The sequence below is a fragment of the Mycetomoellerius zeteki genome, unplaced genomic scaffold (genome assembly GCF_001594055.1).
Source record: "Mycetomoellerius zeteki isolate Tzet28-1 unplaced genomic scaffold, Tzet1.0 scaffold323, whole genome shotgun sequence".
Lineage (NCBI taxonomy): Eukaryota > Metazoa > Arthropoda > Insecta > Hymenoptera > Formicidae > Mycetomoellerius > Mycetomoellerius zeteki.
Genome location: NW_017257309.1, coordinates 34,603 through 60,471, shown reverse-complemented (window position 1 = coordinate 60,471; position 25,869 = coordinate 34,603). Strand labels below are relative to the sequence as shown.

The window sequence follows — 25,869 nt, the reverse complement described above, 5'->3', positions numbered from 1 at the left end:
TCATATATTATGTTTGAGCAGTGGCGCGAAAAAGAGTGATGTGGTCAGTAAGGAAAAAGACTTCGCTGGATGTTGCAGCAAAAAGTAAAACTTGCAATAATAAAAATAAGGAAAAAAAGAATAAAAATAAAAATTAATTAATTAAAAAATAAGAAAAGTTATCTTTAAACCTATATGGTCGCCTGGCTCCATAATAATGATTGTACATACAAGCAGTGCAACATTCCTAGAAATTTTTTATAATTCGATAATTATTATAACTCGACTGAATATATACATAGAGAAAAAAAGGAAGGATGTTGTGGTGCCAAATGTTGCTCGGGCACGAAAGAAGAACATGGCGGATGTTGTAGCGATGCCACCACGGATCAAAAGAGCTGCTGCCCAGCAGGAAAGTAATCTGCCAACGCAATGGTCCTGCTTGACGACAAGGTTAAAAAGGCGGCCATATGGGCTACTTTAAATGAATTCATAAATTCATCTTTTTTGTCATATGTATAATTTAATTTATTATTATAAATTCTTAAAATTAAAAATACTTATTAAATGTTTATTTTGATATTTTTTATCATATTTTATATAGTAATTATTGTTGTTATTACTACATTTTTTAGAATTCAGATCAGTATTTAAAATGTTATTACTATGCTTTTTATTAGAGCGAGAGAAGCAGCCGGCGGTTGCTGTATGTCTGGTTGTTGCAAACAAATCAAAAATGGAAAGAGCAAGAAAGATTCCGCAGGTGCGGATTGTTCCACGCAGATGAAAGATACTGCAGAAAGATGCTGTGCCGAAAATAAAAAATAAAACAGACACTTGTATCGTAAATTCTAATCTAAAAGCTTTAAATATTTTCCGTCTACATTTCTGTTCTATATAACATACATTGCGCGCAATCTAAAATATTTGGATAATAAAACTTAAATCCCTGTAAAATTAATTTGTTATTTATAAATTCGAAATACGTTACAAATCCATAAAGCTTATTAATTCTATTTTAATTACTATACAAAATATAAGCTGCTATTTGTATACAGATTTATATGTTGTAAATATTCTTTATGCTCTTCAATCAATTGTCAATATAATCGAGGTTAATATACATATTAAAACTCCATCGTAACAATTTGCAAGTATATTCCTTTATTATGCATCCTATCCTATTAGGCTTTATAATGATGAGACAAAATTAATAATATGCTAAATTTTGTATACATACATTATTAACGACTGACAAATATAAAAGATATGATACATATATAACATATATAATTAATTAAAAGAATGTAAAAATTATTATAGTTGTTTAAAAATGGTTACAAAGTCACTATAGATACAAAATCAAAGAGAATAGAATATTTTTTCTAACTCAATTACAAATTATTTTCTTACCTTGCTAGAGCCTGTACAAAAATATTCAAACTGTAGGATGTGTCAAAGAATATAGATTATAATCATATGTGTGACCTGTTAGCCGGAACAGATTTAGAAAATAGCATCTAAATAATTAAAAAAATAAAGCTAAAAAACCGGCTTCCTTTGTAACGTCATACGTAGGAAAAATCTGCGTCATATCTGTGTATATCCGTGACGCACATGCAAGAAACAGGGTGCTTCGAGCAAAAGTTGATAAGGGCGAAAGTGCGTATGTGTGCGCTCGGGGGTGATGCAGCTTGACGCGGCTCGATGCGGCGCGCAAGCGCGACGGTTGCAGAGCTTTCGAGCCACGCGATGGTAGCAGTTGGCCTTCTAAAACCGCGAAACACGTCCCGCGTTCTCTCGAAGGAAGAGTACCGCGAGGATAAGCCACGTTTTTTCTTCCCCCGTTTATTGTGTATGTACGTGCGCGTTTAGAGAAAGAATTTGAAGACGTCCCCGATCGTCTATTGTGATCGTCCTTTCTCGCTCCTTGCGTTCGATTTCATTTGACATTGACATCTCCAACACACGTACCAAATCACGGTAAATACCAACAACACCCTCATCGCCTGTGCCTCGAACGTCATGACATCGTGCATCAATTCATCGCGATCGAACGCTGGCGATCAGGAAAGACCCTGACCTTGAAAGTCCACGTGCAAACATCAGATTAGAGGATGATTAACATGCGTTAACCAGCGATAATGCGTTAACATTGGAGAACAACCGCGGTACCCGCGTATTTTCCTCACTGGAAAAATATATAACGATTAGTTCGTAATAATGCACAAATGATATATAACGGTACGTACCGTCTCACGCACGATATGATTTTTTATTTAATAGTTTCATTGTTACCGCTATCGTTTTTCCTCGTTTTGAAAATGCTTTCCTTCCGTTCAAAAAACACATTGAACAAGATACTCTTGTTCCGTTACAAACATTAGAAGAATTTATATCTACATAATACTATGTATCGCTTGCTTAACTGAAAAAGCTCCCCATCCATTATATTAACATATATCGCTGTAGGATTCTATATTAAATGAAAGAATAGTTACAAATTTTGAAAATTTAAATTTCTTTTATTATAATATTTAAGAAGAAACAGGTCTGTTACGTGCGCATAATTATTATTCATCATCATTATATTTTGCTCTAATTCTTTTAATTTACCCTCACAAAAATCATTGCTTCAGATAAAATTCGGCCAAATATGCGAAATATTCGTTAATTTGTCACAAAATCTTATCAATATTAATTTTAAAGTTCTATCGCTTTTGTTATTCTTTTAACACATTGTTTAAACTTTTTTTATAGAAGAATATTTTTCTTTTACATATATATTTAAGATAATGCATTGTGTGGAAAAAATTATTCATTCGTGATGATACATGGTACTACGTTCTGAAGTACATGGCGTGTAGATACACAGCGGATGAAGTTGATCGCACCAATGTATACATAACAGACACTTTAAACATTAATACTAGTGACTATACCTAGCTGTTATCATTTTATTTTTAAAGCTTATTTAACTTTTTCTTATACTCAAATACTGTTTTAATTTTTAATGTCCAACACGAGTCATTAAATTGCTGTAGAAAATGCCCTGTAACATCAGGAATTGTTTAAGAGGAGATATTTATGTGTGGTACATCGATACAATGGCAATAGAGAAAAATGACGGCAAAATAAATGTCCATTGATGAGACAAAATTACCGAAGATTGTAAACTTATCGAAAGAATATTCGCTATTTATATCAGTCAAAAACTACACGTTATATCAATTGTCGTTTCTCATCAAATAGACTAATCAGACTAATGAAAATATACCGCAACAATGTAAAATTCTGTACAAACGAAATGTAATTTTGAGACTGTTTTCACTTTTTGTGGAAAAAAAATATATTTGCCAAAATTAGATTTATATGCTAATTAAAAAATATGAAAATCAATATCAATGCGACATCAAATCATACATAATTACTGCATATATTCGCGCACTAATAAATCCCACTGTATAATTCTCAAGTTAAATCGTATATCTCTAATCATGTGAAAATATGTAAAAAAAACGAGAATCATTTATGCATTTATGATGAAAGAAATAGAAATATCAGGTAATTCTTTAGAATGTTTCTCTTATTTATCGCATCATTAATTCTTTGAATAATGCAAACACAAAATTATTAACGAACACAAAATTATTCAAAAAATACAAATTTGAAGATATTCCGATTAGATATTTGAAGGTATTAATCTTGTAATATCTTGTGTAATATCCTTAAAATTTAGAAAAAGATACGCGATACCGATCCCGTATGTCGACTCAATGCTTGGATCAATATGCAATTTATCTTTGCTTCAGCGTTATTAAAATAAATTGGTTTAAACATAACTATCGATCTTTTTAAGCAAGCAGACATTTTTACTAAAAGATAACTGAATCTTACAAATGCAAAATGAATGAATGTCTAGAGAGTTACGAATGATAATAGACCATTGACACCCACGGATTTCCGGCTTACACGATTATCGTTTGACCAATCTTAGGCAATTTTGCAATTGGCTGCGACGGGATCACAAACGCGAATGTGATATCAAGCCTTGTAATACAAATTCCTCCTTCCTCCGACTCTGCGAAGTTAATTTATGATATCAAATAAATTATTAACAGAATATTTGTTGCCCAACATTGTATATACTTATTTTTATTTTTACTATATATAATTATATAGTTCCATTAATTTTCGATACGAAATTATATAACATTACGTTTAATTAATTATTTAAGTGTATTTGAGATCACAAATTGATTGGAAATTAATGTGAAAACAATTTAAAACAATATTATTCTTATTGTTTCGATATAGGAGTTTTGCAAAATATTTATATATTGTATTATTCCCTCCATTTTTCCTTTTAATTTTTCGCTTCCTTGCTCTTGATATTCTTTCTTTCTCGTCGAGAAACATGATATAAGAATCACTTTCTTAAGAAATACATTCTTCATTACAAACACGTGTTTATAAAAGCCATTTAACATTGTATTCAATAAATTCTTATTTTGAATTTGTGTTTCCATATTGTTTACTATATTTATAGATAAATATGAGAAACAGACTTTTTTAATGTATAATACGTCTTTCATTTATTAATGAAATTTGAAATATTGTTAAAGTAGAAAAGATAAATCCTTAAACTTATAAAAATATTTTAAAATTATCTCTGCTTCTAATTTGTTACTTGTGCAAACACTTTTTAAAAAGTATATTTAATATTTTGAGACTTGAGACATTTCAAAGAAGCAGATATTTTTGATTCGCCGTTCCAGAAAAATATTTCCTTCATTAATGAATTGGCCGTTCTGGAAAACTTACTTTTTTTATAGTACTATGTGCATATCGATCGCCATTGGTACTATTCATCCGTAATGACCAAGTTCAACGGCGGCCTTCTTCAACATGGGAGGGGGTTTTTACATGTAAGATCGAGTATACGTATATTACACTGCTGAAACTAGGGAGGCCACGAGGAGGACGCGAGGGTGCGGGGTCAAAGATGATCGTGATAATCACTCAACGATGAACATCCATAAATAGCCATAGTCGGTGAGCGGTTTATAGACAGTTAACGCTGAAAGAGAATGTCGAAGCGCGCTCTTTGAAACTGATTGTTCACGTACAGCATGAACGAACCTAATACTAATAATTTTAGTTTGTTGTAATAATTTGATATTAATAGTATGTCATATATTATTACTTTCATTTCCGACATAACGAAAGGCATTTTTTAATAATTTAACAAATTTAACAGAATTTTTCGAAAATTGACTTAATATTGATTCAAAATAGATAATTTCTTTCGATAAGTTTTTATTTGTCTGTATAAACTCAATATTCAGAGGACAGAAACAATTTTAGAAAAAAATTTGAGACTCATATGCAAAATACGATGACGCGGCGTGATGGCTTTAATATTACTCCAAAAAAAGTAGTACGTCAAAGGGGAAGTTCATCGTGTCTCTGGTACACAATAGAGTCGCTAATATTGATCAATAAAATAACCGAAGAAATATCGCAAGAAAATTCGCTTCAAATTAGATTACATTAATATATCTTTAATCTACAACTGCGATTGCAGTCTGCAACGCGAGAGAATAAGACTATCTCTATGGCCACTGTTAACCCAGATCCTGTATATTAGGATATGCAGATACAACAGAATCTAAGCGCAAACCTAACTAAACTACGCTATTATTGGTTTAACTTTACTGAATTGCTTTGATCAAACAGCGATAAATATTTGCACGAGTGAAAGCTTAATTTAACTGTTCTTCCTTATGTGGACGCAGAAACATGAATCTTTTTCATATCCTATCACATCCTATTCAGCACTTTACAACTTTATTTCAAGTTTAGACAGTATGATGAAAGTGTTCTTAAAATGATATTCACTGTATTTAGACATTCAGAAAATATTAAGTTACCATCTACTTGGATCATAATGTTGATTTCATTGCTTTTACATGCATCTTATTATTTAATTTTTACAACACTTTATATATGAATTCTATGTCTAGAAAATATTTTGTTAGTATCGTACAATCTATAATTATATATCATTTACGCAGGTAACGGTTCTGTTTCTGTAAAATTATTGTCGTCATTTTCATATTTCCGATATTTTTCGAATAACCTAATCGAATTGTCAGAGCGCATACATATGTATAGTACCGTTCTATAAAAGTTGCCAACTGTAAACCATTTGAATGAAAAAATTCAGATTGATTTTTACATTTATATTAAAAATTTCGAATAAAATCAGAAATTTTTATTAGAATGCACAAGTAATTAGAATTGAATTTGGATTATAAAAAAATACTCACTTTTTGGAAGAAGAAAACAGAAAAAATCTTTAATTGTAAGGAGCTTTCTACTAAAAAAAGAAGCATTTGTTAAACAGACCGAGATCATTACAATATAACATAAGCGAAATTACCTAATTTGCCTTTTTTGTTTTATTTTCTTCATCGGCATCTATTTTAAAGGACAAACTTTTACGAGCTTATTTGCTTGTTTCAGATATTTGAAAAAAATGATAATCCTAATCGAATGAAAATACTGCTGAAGAAATAGGAGAAATCTAAAATTTTGACTCTTGATTATGCCTATGTGATGATTGTGTTCTATACTTTACTACATTACTTTAGGATCGCGGCTGAAAAGGACACGTGCCAAATGCCTGCTTCCATCAGACAGATACATGATAAATATGTTGGCAAAGTTTAACCAAGCTTTATAAGATATAAACAAATCATATAATGACAACTTAGCAAATATAAAATACGATAGCAACCTTATTAAGAATTGTAATGATTCGAAATATCTTAGCGAGACGAGATGAGAGGACAGACGAAAATGAGAGATCTCGCAAATGTATACGCAATGCCAATGCCCTGACGTTTAGTCGTCTAGGGAAAATTAAGAGGGTCAAGATCCTTGGACAATCGCACGTCAAGGTGATTATGGTCGAAAGACCGTCGTAGTAGTACGGCTGCGCACGGTAAAACATGAATGACAGCGAGATATATCTATTGAACTGGGAAGAAGAGGTACACGCATTAAACAACGATCTTGATAGAAGTTTTTATAACGCGAACTATCCGTCGTTTAATCATACCTATGAGGATCTCTGGGAACTCGCTACGGATCGAATCGGTCTCGCGATCGTTTTGTTGCTCTTCTCCGTAGCTACCGTTTTCGGCAACTCGTTAGTGATTCTCGCGGTATTCCGAGAGAGGCATCTGCATACAGCTACGAACTACTTCGTGACTTCATTGGCTTGCGCCGATTGTCTGGTAGGACTGGTAGTGATGCCAATTAGCGCGGTATACGAAGTATTGGAGAACCGTTGGTTGTTCACGACGGACTGGTGTGACGTTTGGCGCTCGCTCGATGTTCTCTTCTCCACCGCGTCCATTCTAAACCTGTGCGTTATTAGTCTAGATCGCTACTGGGCGATTACCGATCCCTTTACGTATCCAACTCGAATGAGTAGGAAACGCGCCGCGATCCTAATCGCTATCGTATGGATTTGTTCGAGTGCGATCTCTTTTCCTGCGATAGCGTGGTGGCGTGCCGTTCGTACTGAGCAAGTGCCCGAAGACAAGTGTCCCTTCACGGAGAATCTCGGTTACCTGATATTCTCGTCGACAATCAGTTTTTACCTACCGCTATTCGTGATGGTATTCACGTATTACAGAATCTATCGCGCCGCCGTGATACAGACGAGGAGTCTAAAACTCGGTACGAAGCAGGTGATGATGGCCTCGGGCGAGCTCGAACTCACGCTGAGGATACATCGGGGCGGTACAACCACCAACACCGACGCTAGGCATCTTTTTCGCACCGCCTCGAGCACGCCCGAAGATCTGCAAGATCTCGAGGAACCGTTAACGGCTCTTCACAACAATGGTCTTACTAGAGTACCCTCCGCGAGGATCAGCAATAAACAACACCTAGGAAAAAATTTCTCTCTCTCGCGTAAACTCGCCAAGTTCGCCAAGGAGAAAAAGGCGGCAAAGACCCTTGGTATCGTTATGGGTGTATTTATTATTTGCTGGCTACCGTTTTTCGTTGTGAATCTATGGTCGGGATTCTGCACGAGGTGCATATGGCAAGAAGAAATCGTATCTGCGGCCGTCACTTGGCTCGGCTGGATTAATAGCGGAATGAACCCCGTGATATACGCTTGCTGGAGCAGAGACTTTCGTAGGTGAGTTTTTGTGCATCGTTAATTATTTTTCCAAAATCGGAATCGTCGAATTAAAATTATTCTTTTCGCATACTCCGTTTCGTTTTTATTTTTCATATTAACTGTTAACATACATTACCATAATAATTCATCATATCTTTTTAATTAATTATATCAAGTATGTTGTGGTGACCGACATCATTATATCAGAGTTTTGCATAAGTCGAAAATGTTCTGTTACGAGTGAACAAATTTGTACCTACGATACTGAGCAAGTATATCCATCTCTTTAATAATAGATGCTGCAGCTAATGTGATAGACATACATGCATCATCAGATTTACCATTATCTTCGTTCGTTCCGCGTCTACGTTCATACTGTACATAACAAATATAATACGCAATAGTACTGGAATATTAACGTACTTACATGTCACTATCACGCACCGATTTATGAGCGCGAGATGTAGTTTACAATCAATCATCACACTCTGACATTACTCGACATCACCAAATTGTCACCGTTATCCTGATACGGATATCTATTCTATTCCCTACGAGTCGTCGTACCAACCAACCACATAAGATATGCTATCAAGCGAACCATCAGCTATGTAGAGGGTAATTTTTTTCAACGAGAAAAAGAAAACCTGTAAAAAAGGATACTCTTGAGATTCTAAATCGATTTTAAGTCAACCCTGCGGAGCTATCTCCATTTAAAACATTATATATAGTCAGGGTATATACAAGGTGTAGGAAGTATATAAGGTAGGGATTTTCCACGAAGACAGGAAAAGAGAATTTGGCTAGCGGGATTGTGGGTGGATTAGGCGGAGACCCTTTAGCAAATTACTTTTATTCGTCCGCGCGAAATGAGCCTGAAGTTTCAGAAACGGTCCGGTATTTTCTTCTCTCGCCTTTACGAGCACTACCAAAAGGTACTCGTGAAGAGCATTTATCATCTTAAATATCTTCTCGACTTAATAGCAGCTATGGCAATTGAGAATTTTCTTTACAGTTTTCTTTGCACCAAGTCTTGTGATATATTATACATAAGCTTTTCTTGAAATAATTCAATATACATATACATATATTTATCAAACAAAAAGTAAGAAATAGCAAAACGATGAAATTTTCTATTACTTATCCAACTTTTATTCTATATAACAGCAATGTTAACGTATTTATAAAATATTATATTGCATTTGATAACGTAAATACATTCTTTATATTTTTGGAATAAGAAAAATTTCCGGAATAAGAAACTGTACTTATACAGGAGTTTCACAAGTAGCAAACAGTAGATTAACGCACTGATCTATCGCACCACGTGGACATGTTCGCATGTTAAATCGTGAATCGCATGCGAAGCAAATTACACTACTCGATGGGGGCGATGTAACACTGACGTTGAATAGATTTGATACGGTTTGGCTGACGCCAAACGACGTTGTGTACAGCAATCCCACGTGTAACTATCACGCTTCACGGATATTTACTCCATGCATACAGGTAAATGTAAAATCAATAGACCGCGTGCTTTCTTTATGGTATACAAGGCTGTGAGGACCTATCTTCTAGGTCGTAAAATGGGTAGTTCGATCGTTCCAAACAAGCGGATATTAATAAAAGAAACAATTGCGACTTTGTACGTGAAAAGAAGTCGACAATTTTAAAAGACAATGAGCTCAACAATAACAACAAGACAAAACGAAGACGATTACTGATTTATTTATTGCTTATAGAAAAGTAGCCGTTTTAATCAAACAAAATAATCCAGGGCAACCTATTACATTGATCCATATCCTACGTTTCCTGAAACACCTCCGCATCGAGTTAATTATAATCAAGCCGCGTTTAGATAAAGTCTAGATAATCCTTTCTCCAATATCTTTAATATGCAATACATAAAACTCCAAATATAGGCAACGCGAGATTACAGCGAATCTTCCATTAAAGGGTGAACTAGTTATGATGATTAACGATTAATTTTGCTGAAATAACCAATCAGATGCTTGTCAAACAACAATAATATCGCATCTAATAATTGTGGAATTACATCTCGATATTAGCTATAAATTCATAACTCTGATTATATTATTACACCAACTCTGATCCATTACTATTGATTGCACAATCGATATAACGATGTAAAAGTTTGAATTGACTAAATTTTTAACTTACTGTGTAATTTACTACGACTTGTTGTTTATCTTGTAGAGGACAATACGTTCGCAAGAGTTTCTCATTAAATTAACGAGAAGACCTTTCGAGTATGATGTAATTAAAAGTTTCTACAAGTATACAGAGAGAATGCGAATGTAGATACACGTTCCGTTCCGCTTCAACTAAAATAGATACGAATTCTTCCGAGACTTTCCATGATGGAACAAATTATAAAAAGTAAAAAGATAAAATAAAAAGATTTTGTATACTGAGATTCAAAGTACACAGAAAACACTGAAAAGTTAATTCGAAATATTTTAATTATTCAAGGATTTAAAAATCATAGCGTCATTTAAAAAGATTAAAAATGTACGAATTGGTCGCGCTCGAACAAAAGCGGCATTACTGGAAGAGTAATCTGCCTCTCCGAGTTCGTAAAATCTCAAATTTCACATTTTCAAACTTTTACTTCACATCGTATATCGCATGGATTATTTTATCTCTCTGTCAACGCTGCTTTGTCTACATTTCTATAAGCTAACATTAAAAAAAAGTCTATTGCGTTCCAACAAATAATCTGTGATGAAAACGACGCATAAAGACAAGGTTATTACTCTATCATTTTGATCTATCACTGTATAAAACTGTATTTATCTACAATATTACATTTCAAACTTATTTTTTTTTCACTTGGCACAACTGCTTTTTCTTACGCATAGATATACTTTTTGCTTTTTTTCTTATGATACGTTTTGTGTATGTGTATATGTGATATAAAAGATAGGCATTTAATATATTTTAACAAAAAATATAATATATACGTATATGACTATAATAAATTCACATTACGTATTACGTTACACGTGTATCAAGATCAATAGATTAAACAAAAATGAATTGCAATTTGCAATACCGAGGTTGAAAAAAAAGTTCAATAAAACTGTCGACACGTTAAAAAAACAATACATATTAATATATATAAAAAAAGATATAAATCAAAGTTTATCTAGGTTTCAAGGAAAGAAAGAAGGAAAAGGAAGATAGTAGACAATATTCTATTAACTAGTGGATTGAGCAAAATCAAGTCACCAATCTTATAAAGACATTCCGAATTCAAGGATAACCGATCTTCCGTTATTGTTTCGTAAATTAGCATCATCCATGTTTCGTTTTTCGAATTTCGAATAATATACATTTTCCCTTTTCTATATGACCAGCATAAATTTGTATACAATAGCGCATTACATCTTATACATATACGTATTGTATTACATCTTATACATAAGATATAATAGCTTGATTTTTAAATGGCGAAAATTGGGAATAATTTTATTTTGCTGCAATTTAATTACGTTGATATTATATTTTGTATTTTAACTGATCGAAGAGAAAGTATTGCGCGGTATGTGTTTCTTTTCAAGAATACAGAAGTTTAAAGGGAAACATACTTAATTGGCAAATATTAATTTAGTAATTGCAATTTGTCATAAATATGACGCAATTTATTTATAATAAATAAAAGAAAGGGAAAAAAGCACAATTCGAGTTTTATTAAAAATGTCTGGAATACTGAAAATTGCGCTAGTAATTATTTTCTCTCGCAATTTTAAAAATAAAATTTATTATTTTTGAGATTCTCTCTCTCTTCAGATTATAAAAATTTTTATTTGCACTTTTTATTTTATTAAATTTTATATTAAAAATACGATAACTATAGCTATAGCGCGATAAAAATCTACGTCTTTCATTATTTTCATTCAACATAATGCAGTTGAAAGAACGCAGACATTATACTATCAACAATGTACACAATACACAACCTGTAAAAAGGATGAAAAAAATAAACATGTTTTGTAGTAAAGTTTTTTTGTATGATGGAGTATAGAGGGAACAGTTTAGTTAGTTACTTTTTATAGGTGAATGCCACACCTCGTATCATACGTTCATTCTACAACTCGCTCTTTATAAAATCAATAAATCAATAATATCTGGTTCATCGAATTGTACATATGTATATAACAAAGGGTTAATCTATGGAATTGATTTAATTTTCTAAATAAATTCACATGAGAATTTATATCGTTATATCTTGAATGGATTAAAATCGAAAGTATGCCAAGGTTTTGTTAAGTAATTGACTTTTCCTTAACGAGTCCTTTTGCGATCGACGATGCGGAATATCCATGTCGCGAAAAAAAAGATAAAAATGAAAGCGAGATCCATATAAATGGCGCAGTGCATGTAGTGGCCAAGATCTGGATTCAACATCGTCGAGACGTCGCGTCGCCTCGCGTCCGGCGCCAAAACGTCTGTATATATCTCGCCGTTACTTGTTACTAAAAATGAAGAGACTCGCCTGACTAAAGGCAATAAGTAAAAAAGGGTAGGAGCGAAAGCGGAGGGTAGAAGAAGGTAAGATCGCACCAGATCAGGCTTAGGAAATCGTGGCCATAAATTGTAGTTGCGGAGCCCACCCTGTAGTACTTCTTGGACTTCCTACTTCACTTTCTTAACTCCGTTATCTTACAATTAGTTTGATTCTCTGTAAACTTTGATTCAGCTTGAATTACATGTTTTCGTAACGCGCAAAATTCAAAAAGAACAACGTAGATTTGACTCCGTCGGATACCAAATTGCATATATTCCTACTATATTGTATACTATTTTGTGCGGTCTTTTTCATTCTTTTCGGTTATTCGCTATCGACATTCTCTCGAATTATGCGCGAAATAAATTTTATCAGTTCGATTAATCTTTAAATTTTCGCAAATCGCGTGTTCACTCTCAATTCTTACAACTTTTTTTAGCAATCCTTCAAAAATTTTTCACTAGTACTATCTATGAATTAAATGTCTAAAATATGTTTTTACTTAAATATCGCTTATATAAAATAATGTGCATTAAATTATAGATCATTATACATATTAGCATTTAAGTAATTAACGTCATTTCATTATAGAATAAAATCGTTGTAAAATGCAGCGAGATAGTCGAAGGTTTGTTATAATAATAAGTTACGCTAACATTCATTATGATATCGTGACATAATCCTTTATTTCCGGTGTGATAGGGAGAATGTCGCGCGCTCCAGATTGCATTTCGGCAGAAATGCATTCGGCGCACGCTTCACTGTCATTAGAACGTAAACTCAACGCCAATAGCTGATTACACAAACATTCGCGCCAATCGGGTATACGATGGTATACCGAACCTTTCGTCCGCAGTTTGGTTCGTTTTGTCGCCGATGTATTGACCCGATGACCGGAAATCACGCTTGGATTCTCTCTGATTAACGATGCCATCTTGCTCTTTGACTTTTTCGCTCGCACAAAAGTCCATAGAATGTCGTCGAATAACGTCGTGCCGTAATCCGATCATATGATCGATCATGTAATATGATAGATATAAAAAGGATAGAATTAACTTGTCTTCCTTTCTTCCTGTTGCTTTTCCGTATTAATCAAAAGAGTGACTTTAAACACATACGAAGAAAATAGAAATTGACGTTACATATATACTTTTGTGTTATTTCTATTTTATTGATTGAAAATTACAGAAATTATACATTTTATTGTATACTTATACTTGAGATTTTATGTAATATCTTATTGTAATATTGCTAAGAGTATAAAATTCAAAAAAATGCGCAGTAATATATTTAAATATGATTTCCTAAGTTAAGAACAATTAATTCGCATGCTTGTATTGAATACTAAATTGACTAGTAATAGAAAATTCGAAATTGAAATCTTATACATATATAAGCAACACACAATTTATTTTTAAATAATGTTATTTTAACATAATAATTAATAACTAATTTTTAATCGGATTAATATGAAAGCATTAACATTTCTATAACATTACCACTGTAAAAGTACAATACATAATATTAAAATTTGAGAATACAATAATATTAATATTGCATCTATAATATTTTCATTTAAAAAACGTATTCTTTAAAAGTAAATTCTATCGAAATATCCAATAACGATCAATCGTATGCAGGATTGAATAAGCGATATCACATTTAATCAAATACGAAATTCGATACGGAATAGTAAAGTAAAAAACAATATTTTTAAATTTTTCGAAACATAAATACTTACAAAAAAGCGTATTTAAATATGGTACCTCATATGTACATATAATAGGCCACGAATTAAGTAACTGTTTAATACATAACGTTCATAAACAAGAATATAAGAGAAATTTAAAATAGTAAAAATAATATTTTCTTTTCCAAAATTATCATTGCTATAGATGAAATTATTGGTAATAATTTCATTTCGACTTCATTATAACTATTATGAACTTTATTCGATAGACATGAAAATTGTTTACACCAATTTAATAGATCACAGCTAATAATGTTATTACGTAAAAATTTTTAAATCGACATTTTGCTTCTTAAGTTTCTCCTTCGACAAGATAAACAGAGAGAGGTTTAATGAAATTAGCCGGGAACTTTTCTAATTAACTCGCCGCGGGGCTATTTTATCTAGGAGACGTAGTTAAATATTCCACGGAATCTCGATAGACTTATTATGAACAGTTAATGAGCCAAGGATAGTTATCGTATAACCGAGAAGAAATTTCAATGAATATGTGATAAAAATATTATCCTTAAAACTATTAAACATTAGTAATATCGTCTCATAATGTGTAATTAAAATAAAATATTTATTACGAAATCATGTATGGGGATAAATAAAATTATATATTACTTTTTTCATATTTCGTTCAACCGAGATAGTTTTGTTATAAAACGTATCATGTTTCAAAGCTATTTAATGTCGGACTCTGAAGTTTTGATAAGACAAGACGTAGATATATGAATCTTTTATAAAAACGACTGGTTTAAAAAAAATGAGTAAATAAAAAAAAAGATATAGCGAATTTGAAATATTCTACAGATATACTGAACGTCATAACATGATCTAAAATGTAGTAAACGCGAAAGAGTAAGTATAAAAAATGCAAGATAAAACTTTTTTACTGGAAATTTTAATAAGTTTTTAATAAGATGATTCGCAAAGTGTATTTCGAGCATATATGCTCGCTAATCGCATTTTCCAGGCTCACTACACGTCATATAATAAGCAATAAATTATGATGTTTCGGTATTCCATCAAACTTGAAAGAATGGCATCGTTAAAATCGTACGAATTTACTAAACAGAAATGTTGGATAAAGAAGAGACTCATATACAACAATTAATAAGATATATTCATGTGTTTAGAGTTAAAAGTGTACAATAATCGCAAGATATAATTCAAACAAGTTATCTATTTATATAAAAGCATTAGAAAATGAATTTATGGCAACAATTTGGATGGATAAAAAATAACTTCTATAATCAGCAGACAGAATCCACCAAGATATCCCATGATCAAAAGGAAGAAAGCCGGTGCGATATCGTTGATATCAAGTTTGGAATTATTTTCCTCTTCCATGCTGGAATAACTTTGATGCAATGTTGCCGTGTTTGACCAATATTCAACAAGACCAACTTGAACGAGTATTTGGATTTTAAAATTAAATTCTTTCAAGTATGGAAAATCTTGCCGAGTGACGAAAGCCAATGGATAACTGCCCACAGTTTCTTTTATAATATGACCGTATCCTATATTAGAACCGCGGTGATAATTTGTCAAGTTTAACATCACGACAAGAGCTAAACTATTATTTTTTCCCTCCGCAAGCTCCGCAAATTTATTAACGTATTCGTAATGCTTCAAAATAAAAAAATTCTTACGAATTATTTGTTCAACGTAGTCTTCCTTGTCATCCTTGTCAGGCGTTTGTAACAAATTCGCGAATTGCTGAGTCCCACCTATCGTTAATCCTGACTTAGCTAATTCCTCCATAGTCTCTATCTGCATATCCGATGTACTAATTAGATAATCAGCTAATGATCCTAGATATATTTGCGTGAGAAAAAAACCGAACAAAGCCCAAGATATAAATTGAATTCTGCTGGAAGTTCTTTTCGGTTGAGACACTGGTGTACCGAAAATCAATGCTGTGATATCCAAAAATGTAATTTCACGAATAAAAAATAGTTTTACGAGTCCACCAACAATTAGCACGCAAAATACAGCATACCAAATATTTTCGTTGAATGGAGCTACCAAACCACGTAGAGAAACATTTGTTTCCATCGGTATCATCCACGAAATTTGCACCATACCATAACAAGTGGTATATGTCATTTTTCGACTTGAATTCCACAAGATACCACCAAACATTAAATCGTCAGTCGCGTTATGAAGTCTCAGATATATCTCTGCATTCATCGGAATCTCACGCATCGGTTCAATCGACTCTCTCTTCAGCTTGATGTTCAAATTACTTGCAATTTCTTCCACCATTAAGCCTTCTACTCCACCGAAACTCGAATGATTAGTGACGTTGTTAAAAAACGCGAATGGAAAATTATCGAACATTGCCGCATTCACGATATTAGCACCGAATAATGGTTCTATTTTATTTGTGAAATCCTGCCATCGAATTGCAGTATAAGCTTCTTGTTCACATCTGCCTGAAAGTGCTGGTTCGGCAAGTGCGTACGAATCGTTGTTCCGGACCGGAAGGCTACTGGCGCGCAGAACCGAATCTCCTACTGACGCCAATATCTGGAGCTTAAAAATCGATCGCAGTGACATTTGTTGTACTAGCGTACCAACTTCTATCAGGAAGCTTTCTTCATCGGCGAACAGATTCGTTAGCACTACTATAAAATTGCAGTCGTACTCACAATAATCGACAAAGAAGGAATCGTTCGTTTTGAAAGCGATTCCGTTCTCTAATAGAATAACAACATTTGTCAAAGCATCGTATGCATCCTTTTCATTCGTCAGATTGACGTAATTTAATGCGTAAGTAACGCTTGTCACAGATAATTCGTTCATCAACGGTTCTATGACATCAGAAACGTCTTGTAGCACATCAAGTAGTAAGAATGAGATTTGTTCCGGATGGTCGAAATATTCTTCGATAAATGTCGCCGTACAAGGTATTAAGTATTTTAATGCTTTGTCACACTGATTTTGACGTTCCATAAAATTCTTCGAAATAACAGATCGATCGATTGTACGTTGTGACGATACCGTCGTAACGAAAGCAATGAACATTAGCGTAATAAAAAATACGCAACGTGAATAATCTTGTAGCTGGTGAAAGTCAAATTTAATATTATCCATGTTGCCTGGACTATTGCACTTACAATTAGTCGTTACGCGTATTGCATCAACAATTACTTCGAAATGCGGCGATGCACCAATGCCAAGTAATGTACTACTCGGATACTCAATTCGCGAAAACGTAATACCATAGATGGAACAAAGAATGCAAATATCACGTAATACCACGTTCGCGCAATCATTAGAAAGATAATCTGTTTATCATCCATTTAGCGCGACGTGAACTACTTATCCATACCATCGATACATTATGCATATGTGCGCGTGCACATATACAAAAATGATATGTATTTGTGTATGGTTTTTGAAATAATTAAAAATTGAATTATTAACAAGATCTTCTATCTAAAATTAGATATTAAAAAATTCTTTAATAGATTAAAAACGATTTTAGAGAGAGATTCTTTTATACTACCGTATCGAAATGAGGCAATGCACATACGAGCATCGATCACATGTGTTACATTTTCATCGATGGTCTTTATGCAAATATTCGTATACACGATACTTGAAAAAAATGTAGCAGTCATGCAATCTTGATGTTAAAAGCCACATTTGACGTCACGACATTGCGTCGTGACATTGCATAACGTAGCACTTGTCTACGTCGCCGCGTTGTATAACGCAAATTTGATTAAGGTATTAATTTGCAGGATGCAGGATGATTCATGGCCGTACAAAGAATTTATATTCATAAACATAAAAATTCATACAAATAAATATTTTTCTATCATAATATCATCACACCGTTCGCAATTTAATTGACGTTGTAAGACATATCATATTTTTTGTTTCAGAGCTTTCGTAAGAATTCTGTGCTATTGTTGTCCCAGAAAAATGAAACGGCGATATCAGCCAGCATTTAGATGTAAACCAAGTCAGGTGAGTTTAAATTATGTTACATATACACACTTATTACTTTTTGAATGAGTATTAATTTAAAGCAACATTAGAATGTTGAATAGCATATACCCTCAAAAGTAATTTTTAATTTGGTTCCGTTTCTATTTAATACTAGAACAATCTTGCCTAAATTCACACACATCTAGTTAATGCCCCTCGTTAATTACCCTTACATACGCAATTTTAAAAAATTATAAAGGCATTTTACTTACGAATAAAAACAATGCTAAAAATGTGTGCTGAAAAAATTGGAACAAGCCCTTTGATTCAAATGAAAAGTGTAATGTAATTGAATATCTTATAGTTTATATCAAGAAATATCGAGAAAATTCTACATCTTAAGTAAAAATGTAATTAATTATACGCATGAACCCTTACTATATAATATATAATATATATGACTTAATTAAATATTAAACCAATTAAAGGAATGTGTACATCAAATATTAAAAGTTTTGTTAATGCACTGTTCAAATTAGTTTGCTAAGGAAAGATAAAAATTCAGAAGAGAGAAATAAACAATTTTCAAGTTAATAATAATAGATATTACAACATATAGTTTAAATAGCACGTACTTGCAATTTCACAGTGAAAAGTGCGGTGAATTATATTGTTAACAAACCAATAAACATTCCCTCCATATACCTAGTTTTGTATAATATAACTACCGCATGATATTTATTAGCAATTTCTTATTAAAATATTTAGGATACGTCACCTGTATTCTATTTAATATGTGCTGACGTAATAATATATTAATAGAAATGTATACCTTACACTTTCGATGGAATAAGCGTCAATAGGAATGCTGAAAGGAGCGAGGCGTCACAATCTTATTAACAATTCCGACGACAGGGTACTATTAACGCTAACTATTAGGGAACGTATCCAGTATATTGCTTTTTTCAGAAATTCGCATCCGGACGATACTACTCCGCGTATTCCCTTCATCACGTACGGGGAAGTCGAGAAAATTCCGGCGAGCAAACCTACATTTAACAACGGAATATCATCGCGAGCTGGTCAACGATCGCTGATCGTGGAATCCCTCGAGACCTTTTCTTTATTTCTGTTTATCGCTTATCCTTCGTCCTTAATGCAATATAGATAAAGCAGTATATAGTTTAACTATTGGTAATTCCAAATAATCACGATCCTCTGTCCGTTTTCCAAGACCCTTATATATCAAAGATCAACGAGCATCAACGAACATCAACGTATTCTTATAGAATATAAATTCTCGGTATGTTTTTACTAGTAAATGTGACATTTGATTTTAAATACTTGCACCTGCACATGGCACTATTCATTATCTAAGGATGCACTTTCTTGATCTATAGATACTTTCCTCGTCCTCGGGTATTCACTTTTGGTAGTTTTCTTGAAAGATGATGTCTGTATTTTTAATTTCGGTTTACAGACTAGCTATTTCTTCCGAATAATACGATCATAACAAAACATATGTTAATGCCCATATCAAACTAGAGATTGGGATTAATGGGTCAATTCTAAGCAGACTCGTAAGATCCGTAACATGTTCTCGTAAAACTTGTATATAAGAACTTGTGACTAGTATTCTAATTTTATGCGTATATACGTACGATATATGCGTATATTCGTAAATATCTACGATTTCTTGTAAATTTTATAACTAGTAAAAAAACTGTATGCAAAAATATTGTATACAGGTATAAGCACTTAGAAATTCTTACAAGTCTTACAGGAATATGTTACGAATTTTACGATTCTGCTTAGAATTTAGGCATAAGATTGAATTTGATCAATCAAAATTCTAGTCTGATACGAGTATTAACAGTTATAATAATAAAACCACGTCAATTCGTTGGGCATCTTATAATTTTATTTAATATCAATTGCTGTCGCAAATATGAAACAAGATTTTCAAAACTTTTATAAAAACAACTATAAAAACAACTGCAAACGCGCGTAAACAGTCGCAAATTTCATAACCGTAACTTTCAACTAGCGAAAAAATATAGTTTGAATAACAAATCGGAACTTTAATGGAAAACAAAATATACGCGCATATTTATTTTCCTTCCGATTTTGTAAGGTTTCCCTGCGATATGAAAGCCGACGAACCCAAAAATTATTTTATCTATTTCGCTACACAAAATCTCGTGGATATTTCGTGCAAGATTTCATATATTTATATTTCGAACAAATTACCTCTGAAAATTCACTTACGATCAAGGACTATGAAGTGCTGTTTGAAATATATAAAAGTTTGATGATATAAAGAACTCAAGTGCAGATATTAGAAAAAGCTCATAATTCTGTAAAACGTTCAGCTTTTCATTCAAACTACTTACTTGAGTACCTAATTTTCATATTTCTATATACAATAAAAAAAACCTGGAATGCAAACACATAATTTAAAATTTTTAATATCTTTATAGAATATTTTTATTGTCAGAAGTTACATTTATGCAATGTATACGGGAGTATAAGGAATTGATGATAGTGATAAACGTGTGGCGATCATAAATCATCCAGTACTCGCGTAATTACACATACCAAAAGACAAGATATTATATCGTGGATATAAAGTAAAATTGATATATGTCCGCGTTTGAAAAATCTAAAATAAACGTGCGACCTCGTGCTATCTCCAATAACCTACATAGATACTTTTAGTTTCGCGGTCGCGTTATCAGAAGGAGAGTCGCGGACACACGGGATATATCGGATAAAAATGGGAGAAGACAAAAATAAGGAGCATCATCTGACCTTGGGGAATTCAACACCCGATAGAACAAACGAGAAAACTCTGATATGGTCACTATCCCATGTGGCAGGATGAGATGTACAGGACAAAAGTGTTAAAGCAAGCACATGAAACTTCCTTTGTGAATTATTCTTTGTAGATATACGTAACACCTAAATCTATAAATTTTTCTCTCAAATTAGCACGAAATATACAATAAAATTCTTTTTAACAAATTATTATTATTAGTAATATTATCGATTACATTCGCGAAAATATCGATTACCGAGTAATTACTTATCTCATTATTTAAAGGCGAGCAGTCTGGAAAATATATAAACACGAATGTCGGTGTATAACCATCCATTTTGACCACTTTATTCACTTTGTCGGTAAACTATAAATTTGAAACTCGACTCGTCCGCATTTGCGGTGGCATTTTTTTCACGGCTGACCGAATATTGAATGATTTGCTTTACGGCCAAGAGCTATCGAAAAACCGTTTAACCACTTAGACCCTCTCCCTATTCAGCTGGGGTTGTCTCTTCGACCGCACTATTCGCACGATTCGGCGCAAAGCCATGTGTACACGGGGTATGAGCGTGAAGTGTAAAGCTTGTCGCTGATCCGTGGCGACCTTTAAAGGGAAGCAACGAGCGCGGAGAGATTGGTTGCGTTTGAGGCGAAGCCGATGGATCGATTGTCCCTAGAACGACGACAGGAGAGCTGGTCGTCCCGTCGAATAAATTAAAGTGTTCGGTTTCCATAGAAAACAAACGCAGAATCTGTAAGAAAACATAATAAACCTAACGATTACGAATTGTGAAAACTCCTACTCGGTAGGATAAAAGTAGAATGGAACGGTGGGATTTATTGTGAGACATACATATCTGGATTTGTCGAGTCATCTTACAAATTAAATTATTACAGATTTGTACTACCGTATATGTCGACTATCAATGATAGTTTATAGCTTTTCATTTCTCACGCACTAAGCACTCGCGAATGGCGGACACGTTATAATTTTTAATTGTAAAAGACAAAAAATGTATGTTATTGGAATATAGATTACATTGTAATGATGAAGCACGTACAATCGAAAGCCGAATGCAAAAAATTCTATCTGTGTAAATTCACTGCTTTGTTAGTTATCGAAAATCTATTTTTATCCCAATCGAAAGATACATGTGTGTATGTATGTATGTTTCTAGAAAAATGAAGGAGAATATAACAAGTTTATATATTATAAAATATGTAAAATCTAACTATTAATTAGTAATACTTTGATTTTTGTCGCGGCGAATCATTCTTAAAGTGACGAAATTAACATGATAAAAACATTAATTGTAATTATTTTGTTTCAGTATATCTCCGGAATGGCAACGGGAGGACAAGCGAGTAATGTGAGCTATAGTAGCGTCAGTCAGAGCAGCGACGGCGGCATATGCGCGCCCGGAAGTGGTCTCCCCAGCAGCGGTATGTGACGACACACAACGGCCCGAACAGGGCCACGTCGAGAACGAGCGATTCGATTCCGTGATGCGTGAGTAAATCAAACGTGATCCGAAAAATTAACTTTCAAAAAAACTGAAAGAATCGTTCCGTGCGACTTGAACTCATCGCGCCTGAAAAATATCAAGAGAAATCATCTCGAATACAGTGCTCCAATGTGCTCCAAGACTACGATTTATCATCACCAAGACGCGGTAGAAAGGAAAAACATCGTTAGCGATGTAACTAACAATTCCACGAATGAATATAGATCGCGAAATACGTAGGAAGCATGTACTTAACATGGATTTTTCGTAACAGCTACTTTCATATCATCACGATTAAAATAAATTGTTGGACTTTCGCTCGCATAATCACACTAACGAGCAAATTAATACCTTGCGGATATATATATATCTATATATATATTCTATTCAGTCACCCCACGCGAGCTCTTAAAGAAAAGTTCATAAAAAGCAGCGTGGGGTAAAATCCGGTTACGATTACGACTTGGTCAGCTCTGGGCACAATGCGCCGCAAGAGACCGAACTTATAAATCTTCTATTTGTGTTAGAAAGATCTTCCAGGAAAAATATCCTCTTACATGTGCAATTTTAAAACACACACAATCTCTCGTAATTTCTCATCTAAAGATTGGCTATATCGATATGGATTAATGCTATTACTGATTAACAATTTTTGGTCAAATTATTATTATTAACGATATTAACGGTAGAATTATAATGTAAAAACAATTGATATGAAATTAAATAACAATCGCATAACTAGTACAAGATTCTTTATCTAACTCTCTCTAATGCCGTTGGTGCAATTAAAGCTGATCGTGTAAATTGGATATCCGTGACAAATTAGGTAGTACGACTATTTGATGGAACTGTTCGATAGAAAAGACAGCGCGCGCGCGCACACACGTACACAATTGGAAATAGTAGATACAAATATATAAAAAAGAAAATTCTATTTAAAAAAAAGATGGATGTATAGTCTACAATTAAGCGATGTGTGTGTGTGTGTGTGTGTGTGTGTGTGTCGTTTGTGGATTATATGCTACATCCATCTTTCTTTCAAAAAAGAATTTTCTTTATGAAATGTATATACTGTGTAGACTTCATTATGTCTTCTTCATAAATGTATATATACAAATAGTTTTGCAAAACAAACTAGTCGTGTATATTAAATAGCCTTAAAGATAGAAAAAGAGTTAGAGGAAAAAGCAATATTTTAATTCGTTGTATTTTTATTAAAAACTCTAGATGAAAGGTCTACCAAGCCGGTTTAAAAAAAAATAACTTAACTATATTACATTTCCGCAGTGCATTCTTTTCGTGATAGTAATGCAATCTTTTTTTTTATTGCAATGTCTATTTTATTGCAATGTCTATTAGATTATCCTGTTTCACGTCAATTAACGCTTCTTCTGATAGGCAATTAAATCTTCTTCTGATAAGCAATAAAAGTATCCAAAAAATTTTTATACAAAAGAGAACTACAATGATATTTCTATTACAATAAAAAGAAATTATCTTTTAATTAATAGTTTAAACATTCATAAATTCTATAAGATATTTCAGAAAGTTTTTCTAAAAATCTAAATATGATATTTTATTTTAAAGCATGCAAAGCATGATTGTCCCTGTCTTTGTATAAAATAAGAAGTTGTTTTAAGAAATGCATTATAATATTTTTGTAAAAAATCTCTTATATAAATTCAAAAGAATACTCTCCAAATTTATACACGTCTCTTTGCCATTGAATATAATTAATTTAGCTTTTGTTTATGTAATAGCAACTACGGGACCAAAAGGTTTTAATCTCTAACTTTTCTTCTATCGCTAATATTTTTCGAAATACATGACTTTTTTGCTTTCTCCATAAAATGTCTTGCAGATATAAGATATCTGCAAAGTCTATTCAAAGTATATTTATATAAATATTTCGTGATTATATTAACACGTTACAAGACTAATTAATGCTGTTAAACGTTTTATCGAGAAACGTTACAATGTAGTAAATCAATTCTAACAATCAGAAAAGAGTAAACAACTGATAGATCTGGAACAAATATAAGTGATATAATATATTGACACAGTTTCATGCGAAATCAGTGAAATTCCATTTTACTATTTTCATCCAAAAAAAAAAATGAAAACGAAGACGAATCATCATTTTCATTACTAGCTTATAATGTAAGCATTCCAATGACTGGCAATAGATAATATTATAGGTATATGTGTTGTGCGTGGAGTTGACGATAATATTTTAGTCTTTAAATTATCATATCTAGTGTTTTATTTAATTTTGCTATATGCACATAACTATTATATTAATCGAAAATGCATATTAAATTTAACAAAGTAGCAAATATCCTAATTCTCCTTCTCCGAGCTTCCGACATTTTTCTACTCGACATCATCTGCGCTATATCTAAACAATATTTTTTTAAAATTTTAATTTAAATCTTCCATACGAATTAATAGTTTTTAATGGATTAATAGTTAAATTTTAGTAGAGCAGTTCGTTTATATTAAAAGTCTGAAATAATGAGTCAACATATAAAAAATAATTTAAAACATGACAAAAAATTATACGATCGCTCTTTCAGGGAATGCACCTCTTTTTTCTTTGATTCCATAAATATCATCTAAATATCACAAACTGTTATGACAAATAAAAAAATCTTTACTTTTTAAATAAATATAGTCTTCTGTGCACATCAAAGGTACAGAATCTATTTAGAATCTTTCAAGACTGCACGTCAGTACCTCCAAAAAATGTATCTGTGTAACGTACTGTCCTTTATAATAAAATAATAAAAGTATAATTCCTACTATTGCATTTATTACTTTTATCCCCCATACACACTTCCTTCTGTCCATAATTAAGGGAAAATAAATTGTCGAAAACGATTTAATAATTAGAAGAAACTAATAGTTAAAAAAGATTTTTGTTACGAAGGATAATAACATTTGATACTTCCATTTAAATGTTAATAATCGTTTATAAACATATTAATAATTTTATTCAATTCCAAATATTGAGAGAAAAAAAGTGCAAACAACGCGAATAGAACTATTTTAATATCCAAAAGAAACGTTCTTTCTAGGGATTTTAGTCAATAATATTTTTGTCCTTAAAAAACTATTTGCACTCAACATCTTCGTTCTCTCCCCCTCTTT

At 32.5% G+C, this 25,869-nt stretch overlaps 1 protein-coding gene across 2 annotated transcripts; it reads left to right on the top strand.

Annotated features, from left to right (window-relative positions):
* The first annotated feature begins 1,762 nt into the window (after positions 1–1,762).
* Positions 1,763–23,362, top strand: Dop1R2 (dopamine receptor 2). 2 transcript variants are annotated; one of them, XR_001936733.1, is made up of 5 exons: positions 1,763–2,223; positions 6,508–8,200; positions 18,348–18,432; positions 19,363–19,696; positions 22,546–22,615. XR_001936733.1 is itself a non-coding variant. In XM_018451829.1 (4 exons), the coding sequence occupies exons 2-4, from the start codon at positions 6,996–6,998 to the stop codon at positions 22,663–22,665; spliced, it is 1,410 nt and encodes a 469-aa protein (XP_018307331.1). In that variant the 5' UTR covers positions 1,763–2,223; positions 6,508–6,995; the 3' UTR covers positions 22,666–23,362. The 2 variants fall into 2 exon arrangements, 1 of the variants encoding a protein (XP_018307331.1); XM_018451829.1 differs by lacking the exon at positions 19,363–19,696 and having other exon boundaries at positions 22,546–23,362.
* The last annotated feature ends 2,507 nt before the right edge of the window (positions 23,363–25,869 follow it).

Excerpts from the sequence above, each read along its gene's own strand:
- Dop1R2 (XM_018451829.1), top strand. The coding sequence starts at position 6,996 with ATGAATGACAGCGAGATATATCTATTGAACTGGGAAGAAGAGGTACAC. Across the intron at positions 8,201-18,347 it reads TGGAGCAGAGACTTTCGTAG|AGCTTTCGTAAGAATTCTGT; the intron begins GTGAGTTTTTGT and ends TTTTTGTTTCAG. Across the intron at positions 18,433-22,545 it reads TTAGATGTAAACCAAGTCAG|TATATCTCCGGAATGGCAAC; the intron begins GTGAGTTTAAAT and ends ATTTTGTTTCAG.